The sequence below is a fragment of the Mustela nigripes genome, chromosome 1, assembly GCF_022355385.1.
Source record: "Mustela nigripes isolate SB6536 chromosome 1, MUSNIG.SB6536, whole genome shotgun sequence".
In the NCBI taxonomy this organism is placed as follows: domain Eukaryota; kingdom Metazoa; phylum Chordata; class Mammalia; order Carnivora; family Mustelidae; genus Mustela; species Mustela nigripes.
In genome coordinates, this window is record NC_081557.1 from 32,355,374 (window position 1) to 32,373,036 (window position 17,663).

The 17,663-nt window shown below is 46.1% G+C and overlaps 1 protein-coding gene across 7 annotated transcripts in view; it reads right to left on the bottom strand.

The window, feature by feature from the left end:
• NAV2 (neuron navigator 2) overlaps positions 1 to 17,663 on the bottom strand; it is a 722,564-nt gene that overhangs the window by 211,011 nt on the left and 493,890 nt on the right. For 5 of the 7 annotated variants that reach the window (XM_059407175.1, XM_059407119.1, XM_059407128.1 and 2 more), the window contains 3 exons: positions 14,912 to 15,170; positions 10,118 to 10,186; positions 1,072 to 1,238 (listed from right to left, as the gene is read on the bottom strand). In XM_059407175.1, the coding sequence (XP_059263158.1) occupies positions 1,072 to 1,238; positions 10,118 to 10,186; positions 14,912 to 15,170 (495 nt within the window). The remainder of the gene's footprint in view (positions 1 to 1,071; positions 1,239 to 10,117; positions 10,187 to 14,911; positions 15,171 to 17,663) is intronic. The other 2 variants (XM_059407156.1, XM_059407146.1) reach the window with 1 other exon arrangement.

Consider the following 17,663-nt stretch of genomic DNA (forward strand, 5'->3'; position numbering starts at 1 on the left):
CTAAGACATCCTACTTCTAGTTGCAGAGTTTCCAGAGCCCTGTAGGTAAAACCTTCTGCCATATATATATCAGCCATACACAAATGTCCTTCATATTTTCTCAAATATTCTAGCTAGGGGTAGGGCAGAAACCCAGCTCCACTGAACCAAGTCAACCTGGGCTGGAGAGGTAGGTCAGGGAGGCTCTGACCTCGTTCACAGTGGGAAGGCTGACCAGACTCTTGGAGCACTTTAAGGAGTGAGAGGCAGCCCCCTTGGGTCTCGGGAGAGTAACGGGGCACGTCTAGGACAAATCCTATCAGACAGACAATGCTTACAAGAGATCTGAATGTGCTCTGTGAAGAAGTTTATACCCCTTTGCCTGGGAGGAATGAAGGAGGGCTCTGCCTCTTACCGTAGAATCTTCTATGCTGATTCCTTTCCCCAGTGTCCCACAGGACACAGACTGGAGCAAGCAAAGGTTTGTTTCACTACCTTCTGGGCAACAGCCCCCACAACGCTACTCACCTTTCCCCCCATCCTAAAATCTCAGGGCTATGTATAGCAAAAAGTCTTATCTTCTTTTGATAAAAGTTACATCACCAGAACACAAGAATAATGTTGCATATTCTTTTATGTAGTCAAGGTATTCATTTGGCCAACCCACATGTCTTTTCGAAGGGTGAAATGCCCCTTCTATTTAACTTCCTTCATAATCACTTTTGATGGGTAAAAATCTAATCAGTTTACACAATGCATCCTCTAAGAAGCTTGCATTTCTAGAAAACGATCTACCATATACAACATGTTCTATGAAAGTTTATTTTCAAATTGTAGATGCTGTATCACTTCTCTCCATGGTCAGATATCTTCTGGGCCCTCACTGAAACAAACACATGTATTTCTGCTAGCAACTAAAAACGTATTTCCCTCACCTTCTTAATGCCTCTGCTAACAAAGTTCCTGCCAGCCAGTATGTCCTGTAGTCTGTCTTATTTACAACCCGTTCCCAACCCTGACCAAACTCACCAAAAGGAACTGGATCTGCTGTAAAGGAAGATGTCAAAAAGGATCCTCAAGAAGTTGACTTACCTTTCTCATGGCTGTTTGGTGGTGGTGGTGGAAGCGGGGAGGTGACAGGCTTGGACTTGTCATAGTTGTTAAAGCTCTGGCTGCGTCGGTTGTTAGCAGTGGCTGACCCTCCACGTGTTTTGGCTTCGCTGCCTGCAGCGGATACCCTTGCAGTGGGACCTGGAAGTCTAAAATCCAAGAGCAACAGAAGGATGGATTCAGTCTCAGGGGAATGGCAGTGTCTCAGAAGAAAGAACTGCAATCATGCAGGAGGTAAATGAACCATTCAAGACATTGGGTCTGTGGAGGTTTGCCAATCAAAATATTTAGTGGAATCACTACAAACACCTAGGCTACTAATGACCGCAGCAAAGTCCACCAGCAAAACTTGAGTTTGCCTTTGAGCAAAGGCAAATTCTGAAGGAAAAGTAAATGAATATGTTTGCTGATTAAAAATACAAAGTTCATCTTCCTTATTCTCTTGGATGAGTAATTTTACTTTTCCGTGGGGCCAAACCATGTCAACTCTAATTCTATAAAGTGTGGAACATACAGGTCAATTAAGACTCTAAAGTGTTTACCTTATTATGTGTGCATTAATACCTACCTTTGGTTTGTCATATATTTGTCATAATCCAGGGTTGCAGGGTCAAGAACATGATGTAATTCATAATGGTCAGAAAAAGACTTGCTAGCACTCAGAACCCAATACAACTACAATGAGAAAACTTATGGCCTGGGTGGAAACATGTGTTAAGACATGTATTCTTCCTCAACACCTGACAACTTGTCTCCATAGGCATTATTTAGAGGCTGAAGGCCAGCTTCTCTGCACAGTAAATGGATAAAATAATATGTTCTTTCTGTAAAACCAGCAGGAATCCATTAACCTAAACACACACATACATGTTCTCTTTAAATGAAATACCTCTATTGGGGTAATTTGGGAAATAAAGCTAGCAGACATCTTTGTAATACATCTCAAGATATTATGGCCTCCTCCCCCAAGAGTTAAGGTTAAGTCTCCCCAGATCAGGAACTTGGGTTCAGAGACTACAAAGCAGGCTGTTTCTAATCATTAAAAGTTGAAAGATAAATAAATAATGAAATAGTTCTATCTTTCAGTTAAAACCTAGTTAACTGTGTTTAAAAGCCACTGGAACCTCTGCTGACTAGCATTAGATCTAGTGATAAGTCTGAACTTTCAACTCATAAAGCTTTCAACTTTCTCTTCCCATGCAAATCTGTAAGCACCAAAGAGGTCTGCAGTCTGGAAGCATTTTACATATAAGCAGGCAATCGCTTTAAACTTTTCTTGCTGGCTGAGCAAGAAAGATGGTTGTAGAATAAACAGAGAACATGAGCTAGTGTGAGAGCACTGTAAAATTTATACAGTTAAGAAGAAGGTGGCCCAATTCCCTGACTGGGAACTAGGCGAGAAGGAACAGAGTGAGTTCTTCCCAACCAAGTGGCAGAGGGAAGTGCACTTTCCTCCAAATCCTGGGAGGATTTGCCCCTCTGTTAATTTACCCCATCTTGTTTGGAGAAGATATTCACCCCATAAAGACAGGCACAGAGTGGGGTACAAAAACAGCAGTGCCTTGGTCTATATTTGAATACAAGATGCGGCCAGCACAACTGGATAAGGAGGCCTAGGAATGGGATCTTGGTACATCTTGGTTCCGCTTCGAGTACAAACAGCATCCAGGGAGGCTTCCAAGTCATTTTTAGCGGAGTACTGACAATTAATGGTAGGGATTCTGCAGGTGCAGACGTGGAGTCCTTTGGGCTGGACTCCACTAACCCAGCTATAGTCTACAGGAGTCCTTATGCCCACAAACAGGCCTGGACAAGCATTATAGCCTTGTTTCAAGATAATGTCACAGCAACTGTATGAAGTGCTACAGGTAAAGGGCCATAGCATTCTACTTCGGAGGGAGCTTGCAAGGAGTAGGGAGGCAAAAAGCAACAGGAAAGGAAAAGATATATTCGCTTCGCAGAGCTGCTGAAGAGCCCCCGCTGCCCTGACCCAGGGCTGGACCACAAATTTTTCAGGGCAGTCAGGGCCATTAGAGAAAGAAGATTGATCAAAGCATCAGATGGAATGAGTATAACCTTGAATTGCGTAGGCAGTCTAGTCCTCTATGAGGCAGTGTGGAATAATGGATAAAATATGGGCTTTTTCCATACACATGACAGTGGACCAGTGTTATAATCTCTCCAAGATTCATGTTCCATATCAGATAACTTTGGAATAATAATAAACTATCCAATAGGATAGTTGTTCATTTGGAATGGGGCTTAATGTCTGGCCTATTATAAGTACTTAATGCATGTGAGTTCCCCTTCTCATCCTCTCTGCTAAGCATGAATTCATAAATGAATTCGGCATTATAATAAAGGAAAGATGCTTTGGTACAAAAAAAACAATCAAAATAATGGGAGGAAATCGATGGATCTAGATGAAAGTATCAGAAGAGAGAGAACACAAAATCAACATAAGAAAGTCTGAGATCTACATTTTCAAAGAGGCAAGCCAGGTTTTGGCAGATGGTACTCATTTCCCTAAGAAATGTTCCAGAAGAGAAATTGCTTCATCCAACTATCTGTGATGGAGACCTTATACTTAGGGTACCTCTGAGCCAGCCCCCAGAGTGAAACATTCCTGGTCTTGGATCAACTAAGCCAGTTCTGGTTTCCCATGGGTGGTCATCATCAGATTCTCTGCACTGAGTCAGGACCTAGAGCTGCACCTCTGATGGGAGCCGCATAGCCTTCAAGTGGCTGCAGGGTTGTGCCCAATTTCCTAGGACATGGAGAAGGAGCTCTTGAAGGCCTTGGAGGCTGATATGAAAAGGAATGGTCAGCACATATTTAGGCATCAAAAGCCACCCCAAAGTTTAAGCCAATTCATGTCACCTACTTCCATCACTGTTACACCTTAGTCAGGACAGCTCCTTGAACTTGACCAAATGGAAAGACTAGGTAGAGACCAAGTAATTTCTTCCAAGTTTCAGAAAGTGTCTAGATGCTTTAAAACATGGGTTCTGGGGGCGCCTGGGTGGCTCAGTGGGTTAAAGCCTCTGCCTTCTGCTCAGGTCACGATCCCAGGGTCCTGGGATCGAGCCCCGCATCGGGCTCTCTGCTCAGCGGGGAGCCTGCTTCCTCCTCTCTCTCTCTGCCTGCCTCTCCACCTACTTGTGATCTCTGCCTGTCAAATAAATAAATAAAATCTTTAAAAACAAACAAACAAAAAAAAAAAAACAAAAAAAAAAACATGGGTTCTGTTGTGAATGGGCTTGAGTAATTGCTTGCTCCAAAGCAAGCCCCCCACCAACCCTCTGAAATTTTCAGCAAAGTGCACCTAACATACAAAGGCCATGAATGAACATGTGGTGGGTAGGAAGTAAAGGAAAAGGCTTGTTTGGATCAACCCATGAGGGAACCAAAATATTCTCTGGGATAGTGAGTCAATTCCCCCAATTTAATTCAGAGTGAATTATAAGATTTCAAATGTAGCATTTCAAAGACAAAGGTGACCATGAGGACCTAAGGTACATGAGCAATCATGGGGAAGGCACTGGGTTTTCTGAAAACTGAAGAAGAGTTTTCTATGGTCCGAATGTTTATGTCCCCCCACCCCAAATTCCTATGTGGAAATCCTAATGCCCAGTGTGATCTCATTAGGAGGTGGGCCCTGTGGGAGATGATTGGGAGATGATAATGTCATTACACAGAACCCTCAAGAATGATATTAACACCATTATAAAACATGGTGCAGAATACTACCTGGCCTCTTCCACCCTATGAGGACAGAGTGAGAAGTCAGCCATCTGCCACCTGGAAGGTAGTGCTCACCAGAACCCAACTAGGCTGGCATCCTGATCTTGGACTTCCAGCTTTGAGAAATGTGGACAATAAATTTCTGTTGTTTATCAGCCACTGAGTCTGTGGTATTTTACTACAGCAGGCCAGACAGAAGGAGGGTTCTTGTTCTTAAGGGGCTGACTGATCCCAGATGAATGACATCTAGATTACATATGTATTGATAAAAGAATATACAAAGGTCAGAAGTAATTCAGAGAAGGAAAATGATAATCTTGGAAGTTGGTGGGTTGGCCAGGGAAGGTTCCAAATAGATGGCACCCCAGAGGAAGATGTGGCGCATGGAACAGAAATGTGAGTGGAGGGGCGCCTGGGTGGCTCAGTGGGTTGAGCCGCTGCCTTCAGCTTGGGTCATGATCTCAGGGTGCTGGGATCGAGTCCCGCATCGGGCTCTCTGCTCAGCAGGGAGCCTGCTTCCTTCTCTGTCTCTCTCTCTGCCTGCCTCTCAGTGTACTTGTGATTTCTCTCTGTCAAATAAATAAATAAAATCTTAAAAAAAAAAAAAAAAGAAAGAAAGAAAAGAAATGTGAGTGGAGGGCAAGAGGGTACGGAGTCAGGATGAAAGGCAGAGGTCTCCTGAAGAGAAAGGAAGGGCTGATGTGTACTGGGGAGTGGGGGATAGGTTGGGAGGAAATGAGGCTGGAGAAACAGGCAGGACACCAGTAGAGAAGTCCTTGTGTGCCACAATATGAATCTGGACATTGTCCTGGCCTCCAGCAGTGAGGCATTTGTTAGGGAGGCTGGGAGCAGAGCTAGAGCAGAAAAGGAGAGTATGCTCTGGTTCACAGTAACACAGACCCAGCTCACATTCCCAAGTTCATTACTGTTAACATCTTCAAGCATCACCAGAACTGCTATCAAGTCCCAGCCTGGAAACAGTTGCTACCTGTATGTAAGCATCCCTCTTCTCAGGAGAGTTGGGTCTCGTTCATGTGGACCAGCAGCGAGAGGGGAGCATGTCAAGTCAATCCTGCATCATTTATAGTGCCAGAATGTTTCAAGGACTCCTTTGCCAGAACAACTCTACTTCCCAAGATCATTCCATGTTCCAAACATAGTTACAAAATGACAGAGGGCACAGATGGGTTCTTTGAAACATACACATGTTGCTTTTCCAAAAAAAAAAAAAAGTAAATTTAAAGGAAGTGGTGTTAAAAAGAGGCAGAAGAGAAACCCCACTGCTGTTGGAGCCATGGCTGATTTCGTCAACATGTTCAGAGCCAAGCAGGCAGGGTGGTAAGTAGTCATTGCTGGCACATAACCTGTGAGTGCATCCCAGCTCCACACGCTGTGCACGCTGATGGGAAGAAAGGCCTTCTTCCCCGCAAAGCCTCTTGAAATGGAGAAGATGGCCCTCCCAGGAAGGATGGCAGCTCGTGCACACATGTTTGGGATCTCAGGTGGAAGGTGTGATCAGAGATGCTTTTTTTTAGCCAGAAGAGATCATTAAATGCTAAATCTCTCATCTTCATGGCCTCTGCTTTTCAGCAGCTAGACAAAGAGGACAGAAGCATGAGCCCCACCGCTTCCTCGCCATAAGGTGGTCATGTAGATCAACTCCGTGGGGCTCTGCTAGAGGTTCTATTTGTTCTGGCCCAGATCAACCCGAAACACCAACGTCACTGCATCTGCTGGTTATGGTGCACTCATTATGGGCCAGACATAAAAGGGTTGGGATGAGTTTACTTGATCCACATCACACTGAATGAGGCAGTGAGGAAACACGGGCTCCTGGAGAATAAATCATCTGCCCAGGTGACGTGGTGAATGGTGAAGAGGGGCTTTCAGGAGGTTTGACTAGCCGCACTCACAGCCGCCAAGCCTCCATGTCTCTGCAGATGGACTATTCCTATGAACCAGGCACCCGCCGGTCTTGCCAAGGGACAATAATCGTAGTCGAAGGCAGAAATTTATGGAAAACCTCCATCCCTGTGCTGATTCCCCCATACGCCTCTTCCCTGCATCCAGACTCCTGGGTGAGGCTTCCCACCCTGTTGGATACCCCTGGTGTCTCTCGAGGTGTTTGACTCCACCAGGTGTTCAGCAATGTTTGCACTTGAGTGAGATCTATTTCCTGAGCTCTGGGAGAGGTGCCTTGCTCCATCAGCAGGCGTGAGTCTATTTCTTTTGGCTGCTAACATTACGGCTTCATTTGGTGATGCCTGGATCAGCTAAAATGCTTATCAGAATTGTGTTCAAGGCTGGGGGGGGGTGCAGGGAGGGGGATAAGGGAGGGCAAGGAGGATTATTAGGCAAATAATGAAACAAAGAACATCCTTTCATTAGCCTCATCAGAGACAAAGATGTATCCAAAAGAAACTCTAGGTGGGGGGCTGTGACCCTGAAAGAAAGCCAGACCTTGGCTTTCAGTCAGCTTGGAAGCCATATACCCAGCACACCCTGGGGAAGGGGCAGACACAGCCTCACCCTTCAGTCCTTCCTCTCTTCCCACTGCTTCCTTTCACCGTCCGGGACTGATAACAAATCATCGCGCAGTGGCCATGTGCCTCAAGCAGCTATTTCCCCAGCAAGCTCCTGTTTGCTTTATCTTCTAGAACAGAGCACAGCGTGGGAACAAACACTGGATTTCAGGTTCCCTCCAAGCTCATTCCCCTCCTTTCCTTTTGTCCGTGAAAGAATTTCAATCTACAGTGGAACTGGAGGATAGGAAATGGAGCATCTCATGCACACGCCCTCAAAAGAACGGCACTTAAGAACGGGGAGGCTCATTTCCCATAAATGTCTGATTTACGGATTATGGAAACATCTCCTGACCGATGCACATCTGCCAGAATTCCTCTCCATCCTTAAACTGATGAACATACTGCTTGGAATCTGGCTGGACCCTCACATGTCCCCTTGCACTCCTGGTCCATCAATACAGCACACCCCAGGGGTGCCTGGGTGGCTCAGTGGGTTAAGCCTCTGCCTTCCGCTTAGGTCATGGTCTCAGGGTCCTGGGATCCCGCCCCACACTGGGCTCTCTGCTCAGTGGAGAGCCTGCTTCCCTTTCTCTCTGCTGGTCTCTCTGCCTACTTGTGATCGCTCTCACTATGTCAAATAAATAAATAAATATCTTTAAAAAAAAAAATACAGCACACTCCAAATCCTCAATAGACTCACTTGCTTCTTGCTCTGGCATGTGTTTCCCAAATTGCAATTCCTTTGCTATTCCCAAATAAACTCAATTTGAGTTTGGTAATTTGAGCTTGCCTCAGTTTACCTCCTTATTTAGGTTGACACCTATGTAGGTACATCTGCATCACACTCAAAAACTGGGAACCCCATTTGCCAGGGCAGTTGGTGTCCGAGTTGGACCCTGTGTTACTTTTCAGGGAAAGCAGGCACTCTCTAGTATGCTGTTATGACCTGGGTGTTTATGTCCTCCCCATTCCTGCCCCAATTCATGTGTCATAACCCTAAACCCCGGGTGATGGTATCTGGAAATGGGGCTCACGGGAGGGAATTAGGTCATGAGGTTAAAGACTCCATGATGGGATTGGTGCTTTAGAACAAGAGAATGAATGGGGCTTGCTTCCTCTCGTGCTGCTCTCTATGTGTGGACACAGCAAGAACACGGCTACTGAAAACCAGGAACAGGGCTCTCATTAGAACCTGACTGAATGTCGTCCTGACCTGGAACTTCCCAGCCTCCAGAACTGTAAGGAAAACATTTCTGCTGTTTAAGTCACCCAGTTTACGGTGATTTGTTCTAGCACCCCAAACTGACAAAGACACAAGATTATGAGAAGCACTGATGAATGTGGGTTCCCTCCTGTCCGCAGGAAACAAGTAAGTGTAGTATCTGGACTTGGTCTACAGAGAGGTCACTGCCCTGTGGCTTCTTGCCAACAGCCAGGCAGACCCCAAGTTGGGTCTCCCGATGTGTAACCCTTTAGAAAAGGAAAAAAAGGCTCTGGCTAGAAAAGGGACCTAGAGGTTGACGGAGTGGGGCAGCAGGCTGACATTCAGAACGTATTTGCCACACAAATACAGATACAAATGCAGTGAGGGTCTCCCTTTAGCTTTAAGTGAGAATTCAATGAAAAGTAAATGAAGCAATTCCACCCCAGCATTGGGTTCTGTTGGGATGTTACAAGTGGAGGCAAAAGACGGAGGGTAATGTCTGAAATCAAAGATTTTTAAAAGCAGCCTTGACAACCCCCTAAGTACCAGATTTCGGGGGAGGAGAAAGAGAGGAGTGTAACACAGTGGTTAAGGTGAGGGTTCTAGATTAAGATACCGGGGCTCAAATCCTGCTTTTATGTACTTTCTGTGTCGCCTTGGGTAACTTACCTAACTTCCTCAATTTTAATTTTCTCATCTGTAAAATGGGGACAATCATGACCTGTCATATGAAGACTGACGTGAGGATTCAATAAGAGAATGCATTCAAACTGGTGCATAACGAACATTCAAAAATGTTAGTTCTTGCTACGTTTAAAAGAACAGTGGGTCCCAAAGACATGACTGGCAATTTCCCGTACCCTGGAACGGGTCCTCCTACGAGGCCGTAGATGCAAAACTCTGTGTCAAGAGAACTAGTTAGTAGGCAAGGCTGATTTTTATTTTTAGGAGACTGAGGCAATCTCTCCAAGGTATAAAAGAGCATCCAGAAACGAAAATGAGACAGAGCTGCCTTGCTGCTTTGTCTCCTCCTACCAGTGGGAGTCATGCTTCCATTCTCTAGAATTCAAAAGAAAACCAATCCCACATTAGTAATTTTAGCAATAACAGCAACAATAAAAAGCACCACACACACACACAAAAGGGATGCAGGTGAGGTGGGATCAGGGCCAGGCCAGAGCAGGAAGCCAAGCTCATCATAAAACAACTACAAAATCCACCTAGAAACTTACCTCTCCCTAAATCAGAAAGGATTTTGATGAGCGAACAATCAAAGGCCAACTCAAAGAAATGCAGAAGCAGTATGTACAGCTTCATCTCACACAGGCTCTGACACACACATACATACTCCTTTTCAATGATGTCTCCCCCCCACACCCCGCCCCACCCCAGACACTCAAAACTCTCCAACATTGGGTCATTAGCCAAAGCATGTTTGGTTTGCTCAAATCGCAAACACGGAACAGGGAGAGGGACTGAAAGGAAACTTAGCCAGAGCAAAGGGATCAATGAGTTGGGTTGAAACCATGCTTTGCAGGACACAGAAAAATCTAACCTAGAAATCTTTTTCTGACCCAGAGTGAAGCGGATGATTTTGCTTTGAGATGAGTCCTTGGATGACGCACTGCATGATGGGAAAGAAAAACAGTAGAAGAGATGAGTGAGGGGAGGGAAGATACGTTAGACACACACACCACTAACAGGTGTAGGTAACAGTGGGGATGGCTGGTTCGCCCTCTGCCCACTTTCCCTACAATACACAGCCTTCCTTCCGGCTCTAACGCTTCTGATGTGACAAAATGCCAATGTGAAATTACTATCAAGATTATCTAAGATCTTCTGTGATTTCTTTTCTTTTTTTTTTTTTTTAAATGCCAAATATCTTTTCTGCTACTTGGGACATAAGGCTTCTTCTTCCCCTCAGAAGACACCAAAGTGAGGGGTGTCTGACAAGTAAACAAACTTTATACTTTTCTAAGAGTATCTAAATGTTTCTGTTTCACATACTTGCTCTACCAGTGTGTTTTTCAGGTAAATGTGCCATAAAATGTTGACCTAAAACAAGGGTATAGATGTTTGCAAGTTTTGCTGCTCTTGGGAAGATTTACTCTCAGTGGTATAGAAATGCTCATTTAAGGGGCGTCTGGGTGGTGCAGTTGGTTAAGCATCTGACTCTTGGCTTCAGCTCAGGTTGTGATCTCAGGATCATGGGATCAAGACCCACATCAGATTCCATGCTCAGCTCCGAATCTGCTTAAGATTCTCTCTCTCCTTCTCCCTCTGCCCCTCCCCACTGAGCCTGCTTTCTCTCTCAAATAAATAAGTAAATCTCTCTCTCTCTCTCTTTTTTTTTTTTTTTTTATAAAGAAATGTTCATTTAAAGACTTCTGAGCTTGCTAAGTTCTAGGGTTTGGATGAAAAATCTGTACATGTCGGGGTGCCTAGGTGGCTCAGTGGGTTAAGCCTCTGCCTTTGGCTCAGGTCATGATCTTAGGGTCCTGGGGTGAAGCCGTGCATTGGGCTCTTTGCTCAGTGGGGAGCCTGCTTCTCTCTCTCTCTCTCTGGCTGCCTCTTTGCCTACGTGTAATCTTTCTCTGTCAAATAAATAAATAAAATATTTTTAAAAAATCTGTACATGTGAGGAAATTTGATTGAGTTTAATAGAAAGGTAAACTTACTGCCTTATAAAAGGTAGAAATATTTATCTTTCTTGTATCCATACACCCTATACCATGTTCATCCTATACCGACCTGTGTATCTCAACACATATTTTTTGGAACACTATGCAGCAGTCTCAGGTGAGAAAGACAATGTTGGTGTTACTAGACTCTGGAAGTAAAGGAAGAGAGAAGAGAGAATACAGAAGAAGAAAAAAAATGAAGCAATTACCAGGATTTTTCCTGACCAGTTGAATATTAGTAATACATATGGTAGATATAGATGGAAAGGAAAATGAGTCTTGGGGACTGGGCTCCTCTCCTGGACTCTGCACTGGCAAGGAATTTCAGGAGCTAAAATGTGGATCAAGTTCTTGGCCTCACACAGATTAATGAGAAGAGCTGAAGGGAAGAGGTAAACGTGAGTCTCCATTGGGCCATCATGGAGGAGTTGCTCGGATTCCTTCATGTCAGCAGCTCAAATGGCCTTTGCCAGCTTCCACGACTCCTTTCTTAACAAATTTCATGGAAAAGCTGCCAGGTTTTAGCATTTCCTATCCCAAGAGGTGCAGTGTTTAGGCATGTTTGTATCTGGCACAGTTCTAACAGGGGACTGGAACTTGGCGTTCCGGGCTTGCGCCAATATTTGTCACCGATGATCAAGCGTCCAAACCATTACCCTTGGGGCTCTGGTTACCAAAGACAAAATGTGGGATAGAAATACAATGGAACTAAGCCAGTGTTGCCATTTTACTCTTCTTAAATTTATAGCCAGAGCGTAAGCATGGGATATTAGATCCCTAGAACTTGAGGATATGATCATCCTTTGGAAGTAAAATTAGAATCAGTATATAATGTGGGAAACCATTCACCTGTGGAACTAACCCAATCTGGGCCAGATAAAGGATGAGGGAGGACACAGAGCTACTCCAAAGGCCAATCCATGTCATCACAGTACTGAGTCAGGGGGCCATGATGGTTAAGAATCACTCTAGAATAAATGGATCCTGGCTTACGTAAGTTTGGCTCTTCTTTAGGTAAAGCCTTTATTAACAGTAGAATGTTTCTTCTTACTGGGAGATGGGTGTCCTGACTGGAACATCTGGTTTTCTTAAGAAAACATACGCCTTCCACTGGAGTGGGTGCCTCGGGCTAGCATAGCTTAGTGACACAAGCCCGGCGTTGCTCAACATATGTTCCTTGTATGCAGTGAGAAGATCTATGAAGTAAGTTCTGAGGCTAAGTTGGAGGAATGCTTTCTACCGCCCCTTCTGAAGATTCACGGTGCACATGTGCTCTTCTCTCAGGCTCCCTCGCCTCCATAAATAGTACCATTTACCACTGCTCACGTCAGGAATCTAGGCTTTATCTGTGATGCTCTCCCTCACTCCAGCCTGTCCATCAATTCACAGCCCTGTTGGCTCACCCTCGTGAAGTGGTCCATCAACAGATCTGCTCCACCCCTTGGTCCAAGCACCGTCCCCTGGAGGACTACAGGAGCCTCTTACCTGGGGTCCTTCCTTCCATCTCTAGGCTTCCTAGTCTTATTATCCAGAGAGGAGCTAAGAAGATTTTTTTAACTCTAAATCAGATGAAGTCTCTCTTCTGCTCAAGAACCCCCAGTGGCTTCCTGCTACCTATAAAACGAAATGCAAACTCTTTCCCCAGTTTAGCTAGCACTCTGTGATTGGACCTCAGGGTCACGGCACTAGGCTACTGCAGGGACCACCAGTCATACTATCTTCCATGTAGATGGAGGCTTTGCTTTGCTTGTCATATTGTCCAACTCCCCTCACCCACTGAGCTCCAGCCACACCAGCCTTCTTTCTGGTCCTCCAACCTGTCACGCTGTCTCTTACACCACAGGGCCTTTGTACCAGCTGCAACCTCTGGCTGATCTATTCTACACCTAAACTTCACATGGCTTGCTCCAGGTCATCCCTATCTCTACCCTGGTGTCATATTCCCAGAGAGAATCTCCTAGCAGTTCAACCTAAATTATTAACCTAATCCTTCTGAATCCCATCATCTTACTGTAGTAGCACTATCTGATAGTTCTCTTCCCTATTCTCCTGCCTCCTCTAGGAAAATCCAAAGAGTAGGCACATTAGTGGTCTCATTCATCTTTGAACCCCAAGTGCCTAGAACAGTGCCTGGCACACAGAAGGCATCCAAACACTAACTAAACAAATGAATGCATTTTTGGCAGATTCAAGGAGCTGAGTAGACCCGTAGTAACAGTTCTAACAACTCAACCCAGATTATTTACCAACTTTTCCCCTTATGGAGCCCTTCTCCTGCAAGTTACCACCCTGGGAATAAGCACCCTGTAGAATACAGTGTGGGCAATGAGATCCTGGTCATTCAATCACCCAGGGCCATCAGGGACCTCTGATCAGAGGATGGCTCGTACTCAGGGGGTTCTTCAGGTCAGGTGCAGGGGCTCGCTGCCTGGCTCTCTGTTCCTCATTACTAGTCCAGGCATTTCTACTTGCCTATAAATTTCCATAATGTAAATTGGATATAATTAGATAATTAATGAGGGGATTTACAACACATCCATCACTGCTGGTTTTAACACCATCACAAGTGGGAAGTAGCACTTCTCAGGGGAAGGAAAAAGCAGTAAACATCTATAAGGCAACTGTTTTGTCTGGAACTGTTCTGTGCTTTGTCCAACTATGACGGGCTGCTGAGGGTATAAACGTGTGCAAGAAACCCTATAGTTATGAACACTGGTGCTTTGGGGGGACTGGAAAGCAAAAGTCATTACTCTGCAGCACATGTTAAGTGAAACCAAGCAATCAATTTAATTAGTGACATTTAGATGATCTGCTAACTAAAGGTTTACAGCTTAACAATTACTGTGGACTTTTCTCTAGAATTTTACTATAAGTCAAAAATCTTCTAGCTCCAAATCCCCTTTCTTCCCCGTCCGCCATTAAAACAAATGTTCTACAAGGCGATCTTCTGCAGAGTCGTTGAGGAGTGCAACTTTTCCCAGTGTAACCCAGTAGGTGGTAAGCACCCTGACCCTGTGCTTGCATATCATCCTACACCGAGAGCTCCACTGGCAGGCATCAGCCCCCCGGGTACGTGAGCAACACTCACACCCTAATCTTACAAAACAGAGGACCACAGCTGAGGCCGCTAACCACTCTCGCAAGGTTAACAAAACCCAGTCCCCGGCCCTCTCTGGGAAGGCGGCTGCCCCCTTCCTTGCTAAGCATTGCCCATCTTTCTTCTGTGCTCTAGATATTTCTCTTCTGGTGCAGCAGAGGCATCTACAGCAGGAATTCTGCCTCCACTAAGCAGAATGAGTCACGCATAGAACACCGAACACCCAGCTTACAGGCAAACATGCAAAACCAGTCTGAAGTCTATTTTCGGGGCTGTTCATTGCCTAGGAGCATGTGCAACACAGGCCAGAGCTAGGCAAGAGCAGCTCATTAGCTCTGGCTGCTGGCCAGTCCGACCTCTAAAAGTGCACATCTCCGCCAGGCACAGGAGGCAGCCCCGCCACATCCGGTCCAAGGTCAGGCTAATCCCCCCACTACCAGTAGTCTTCAGCACAGAAGGGGCCCAAAGGAGAACATTCCCGGCCTCAGCTGCAGTGGGGCGGGGGGTGGTGGAGGGTGGGGGAAGGGCACCCTGGGGACCATGGAGTCACAGGGCAGCAGGGAGCCCCCACCTGGACTGCATCTCGGCTTGCGCTTTTGACTGCTGATGTGTCGCCGGCTGGAGAGGCTGGCCTGGGGCTTGGGGGGTAGCCGGCCCCTGTAGCTGAGGGCTGCCAGCCTGGCACTGGGAGGGGGCCCCGGCCGCCTGGGCCACAGCGGGCGGTGGCGGCGCAGAGAGATGCTGCTTCTGGGGCTGCTGCTGCTGCTGCTTGTAGCGGGAGAGGCTGAAGAAGAGGCCTAGGATGGCCTTGAGGTTGCCATTCCTGATTTCTGCAAGATAAGAAGAAAGAGATGCTTTTAGACAGAGAGAGTCCCAGCTTGGGAGCCCTTTCTCACTCACGGGTTTCATTTCTCCAGGACAGGACAGGTTTCCTCAACACTTCCCCGGGGATCCCCGTCGTGGGGAAGTCAGGCCTCGGCCACAAAGAAATTAGCTGCTTCTCCCCGACTGGGATTAGAGCGGATACACGAAGCAAGTTACAACTGGATGTCTGGCAGGTGCCAGGAGGAAATTCTCAGCAAGGACACGACCAGAAAAAGTCAGACTCCTGAGCAAGACCGTGCTTGTTCTCAGGCAAAGCAACCAATCCAGGACAGAGGTGCTCCCCAAGCGCTGAGGGGAGACTCGCTGGTCTCCACTTGGCAGCTCGGCCCAGTCCATGCTCTGTGCCCCCAGCCACTTTCGTGCACGCCAAGGGATTCCCACCCCACTCAGAAATCCTCACTCCGTTCGACCCAAATCATCCTTCTCTCAGACACATGGCTCTGTGTTTCCCTTGTCTACTAAATCACTCATTTGGGATGGGTGTGGGGATCGGCCATAGGGGACTTGCTTTCATAAAGAACTCACACAAAATTCTGTATTTAAAAAAAAAAAAACAGAACAGAGTGAGGGTAAGAAAATTTTTATTCCAAACACAATTTTTTAGCTGTTAAAATGCATTTGCCTCACGGCATGCATAAAAAGCTGCTGAGAAGGAATAAAATATTTATTCACAGGCAGAGGCTATGGATCGAGGGTGTTTCTCCTTGGGGAATCCCTTCTTTTATGTTCTTTTAACACCAGATGCAATGGCCAGGGCCTGAACCGATTCTGAGGGTAAAGTAATAGGGCCACCCAGCCCGAGGGACAGGAAGAAGGAATCTTGGGGGCTCCCTCTGCTTTGCTTCTATCAGAGGCTGAATTTCCTTCTCTGAACTGGCGAGGGGGTTAGAAGGAGTGGGGTGGAGGAAGGGGCACATCCCCTGTGTGGGGAATGTACACATCCAGGTTAGCCGTGGGGCCGGGAAGAGACAGGACCCTTGCAGGGCAGAGGGTATGAATGGGATCCTTTCAGAAACAAATCCCATTCCCTGCAGGCCTGCCAGTGTCCTGGGCGTGATCTGAGCAGGCCAGGCTGAATGACTGCCCCAAGAAATGGAGATCACAACTGACAACACAATGTGGCTCTCTGCACTTCACTGGCAATACCGACACAGCTTTCCCATCACACAAGGTTGTCCTACAGATGCAGTCAGAGCCTATCTGTGTAAGCGCACTGTGAACAGTGAAGGCCTTCTCTGGACCTGGTTGCTAATAACCCCCCCCCCCCGAATCCTGGATGAGATTCCCATACAGGTCTGGGCTCGTGCCTTAGAAACAGTTTTTACTGGGGTCACCTTGGGACTTATCATGCAAATCATGATGATTCTGAGAGTGAAAGGGGGGAGCTTTTAATTAGGCCAGGGGGTCAGGTATAAGCTAGGACTGGCCTGGGCAAAGGAGGATGCTTATAAACCATCTTGTGCAATCTGGGGAGCAGAGAAAGCCCCACAGAGCTGGCGGAGACCCCCAGGTTCTGGAGGTCATTCAGCTGGCATGCAGGTTAGCACCTGTTAAAGAACCTGGGGAACCATTTGCCGCCTCAAAATTAAAGTCACAGGAGGGAGAAAGTAGGGCTAATCATGGGGATTGGTGAAATCTATGTAAGATTTATTTTTAGTACCTTTGATCATTACCAGGTTATACAGTTTATAAGAACAAGGACTACCACTAATTAGTATGTATCAGGTTAAGCTCTTAATAAGCATGATCTCATTCAATCCCTACAATCTGGGAAGTGAGTGTTAACGTCCCTCTTGTACAGAAAAACAGCATCTCAGAACGGTTTTAGGACCTCTCCAAGGAAATACATTACGGAGCTGGGATTTGGGATTTGAATCTAGGTTTTTCCCTCTCAAAGCCTGGTCTCTCCACACTGTGTAACTTGGCTTTACTTGTCTACCCATCATGTGTGGTAAATTTAAAAGCACAAGCAGATAATGTTTTATTTATTAAGCTAGCTGGTGGGCATATAAGTATTCCTTATCCTTCTGTAAGTATTCTATGATTATGGAATGTTTGGCACATTCCAGAATACATTTTTTAGAACCACGTAAGAACAACAAAGAAGGGAGGAACTATAAAGATTCAGCACACGCAGGGGCGGATGGGTTGTTCCCTGCGAGAGGCAAGCATGTCCACATCAGCATCTCCTGGCAGGCCAGTCCAAGCCAGGGCAAAAAGAGACAGCTTTGTCATATTCTCTACCCACTGCGGTTGCTGAGTCCCTTACTGTTCATAACTCAGCATCAGTTCCTAAGCATTGCTTTCTCCGTCAAAAAAATAGTCTTCCCACACATATACTTCTTCTTGGCAGGGGGGGATTTTCATGACAAAGATCACTGATTTTTTGAGCCAGAAAGACCCAGGTTTGAATCTCGAAAGTTCATCATTTATAGACT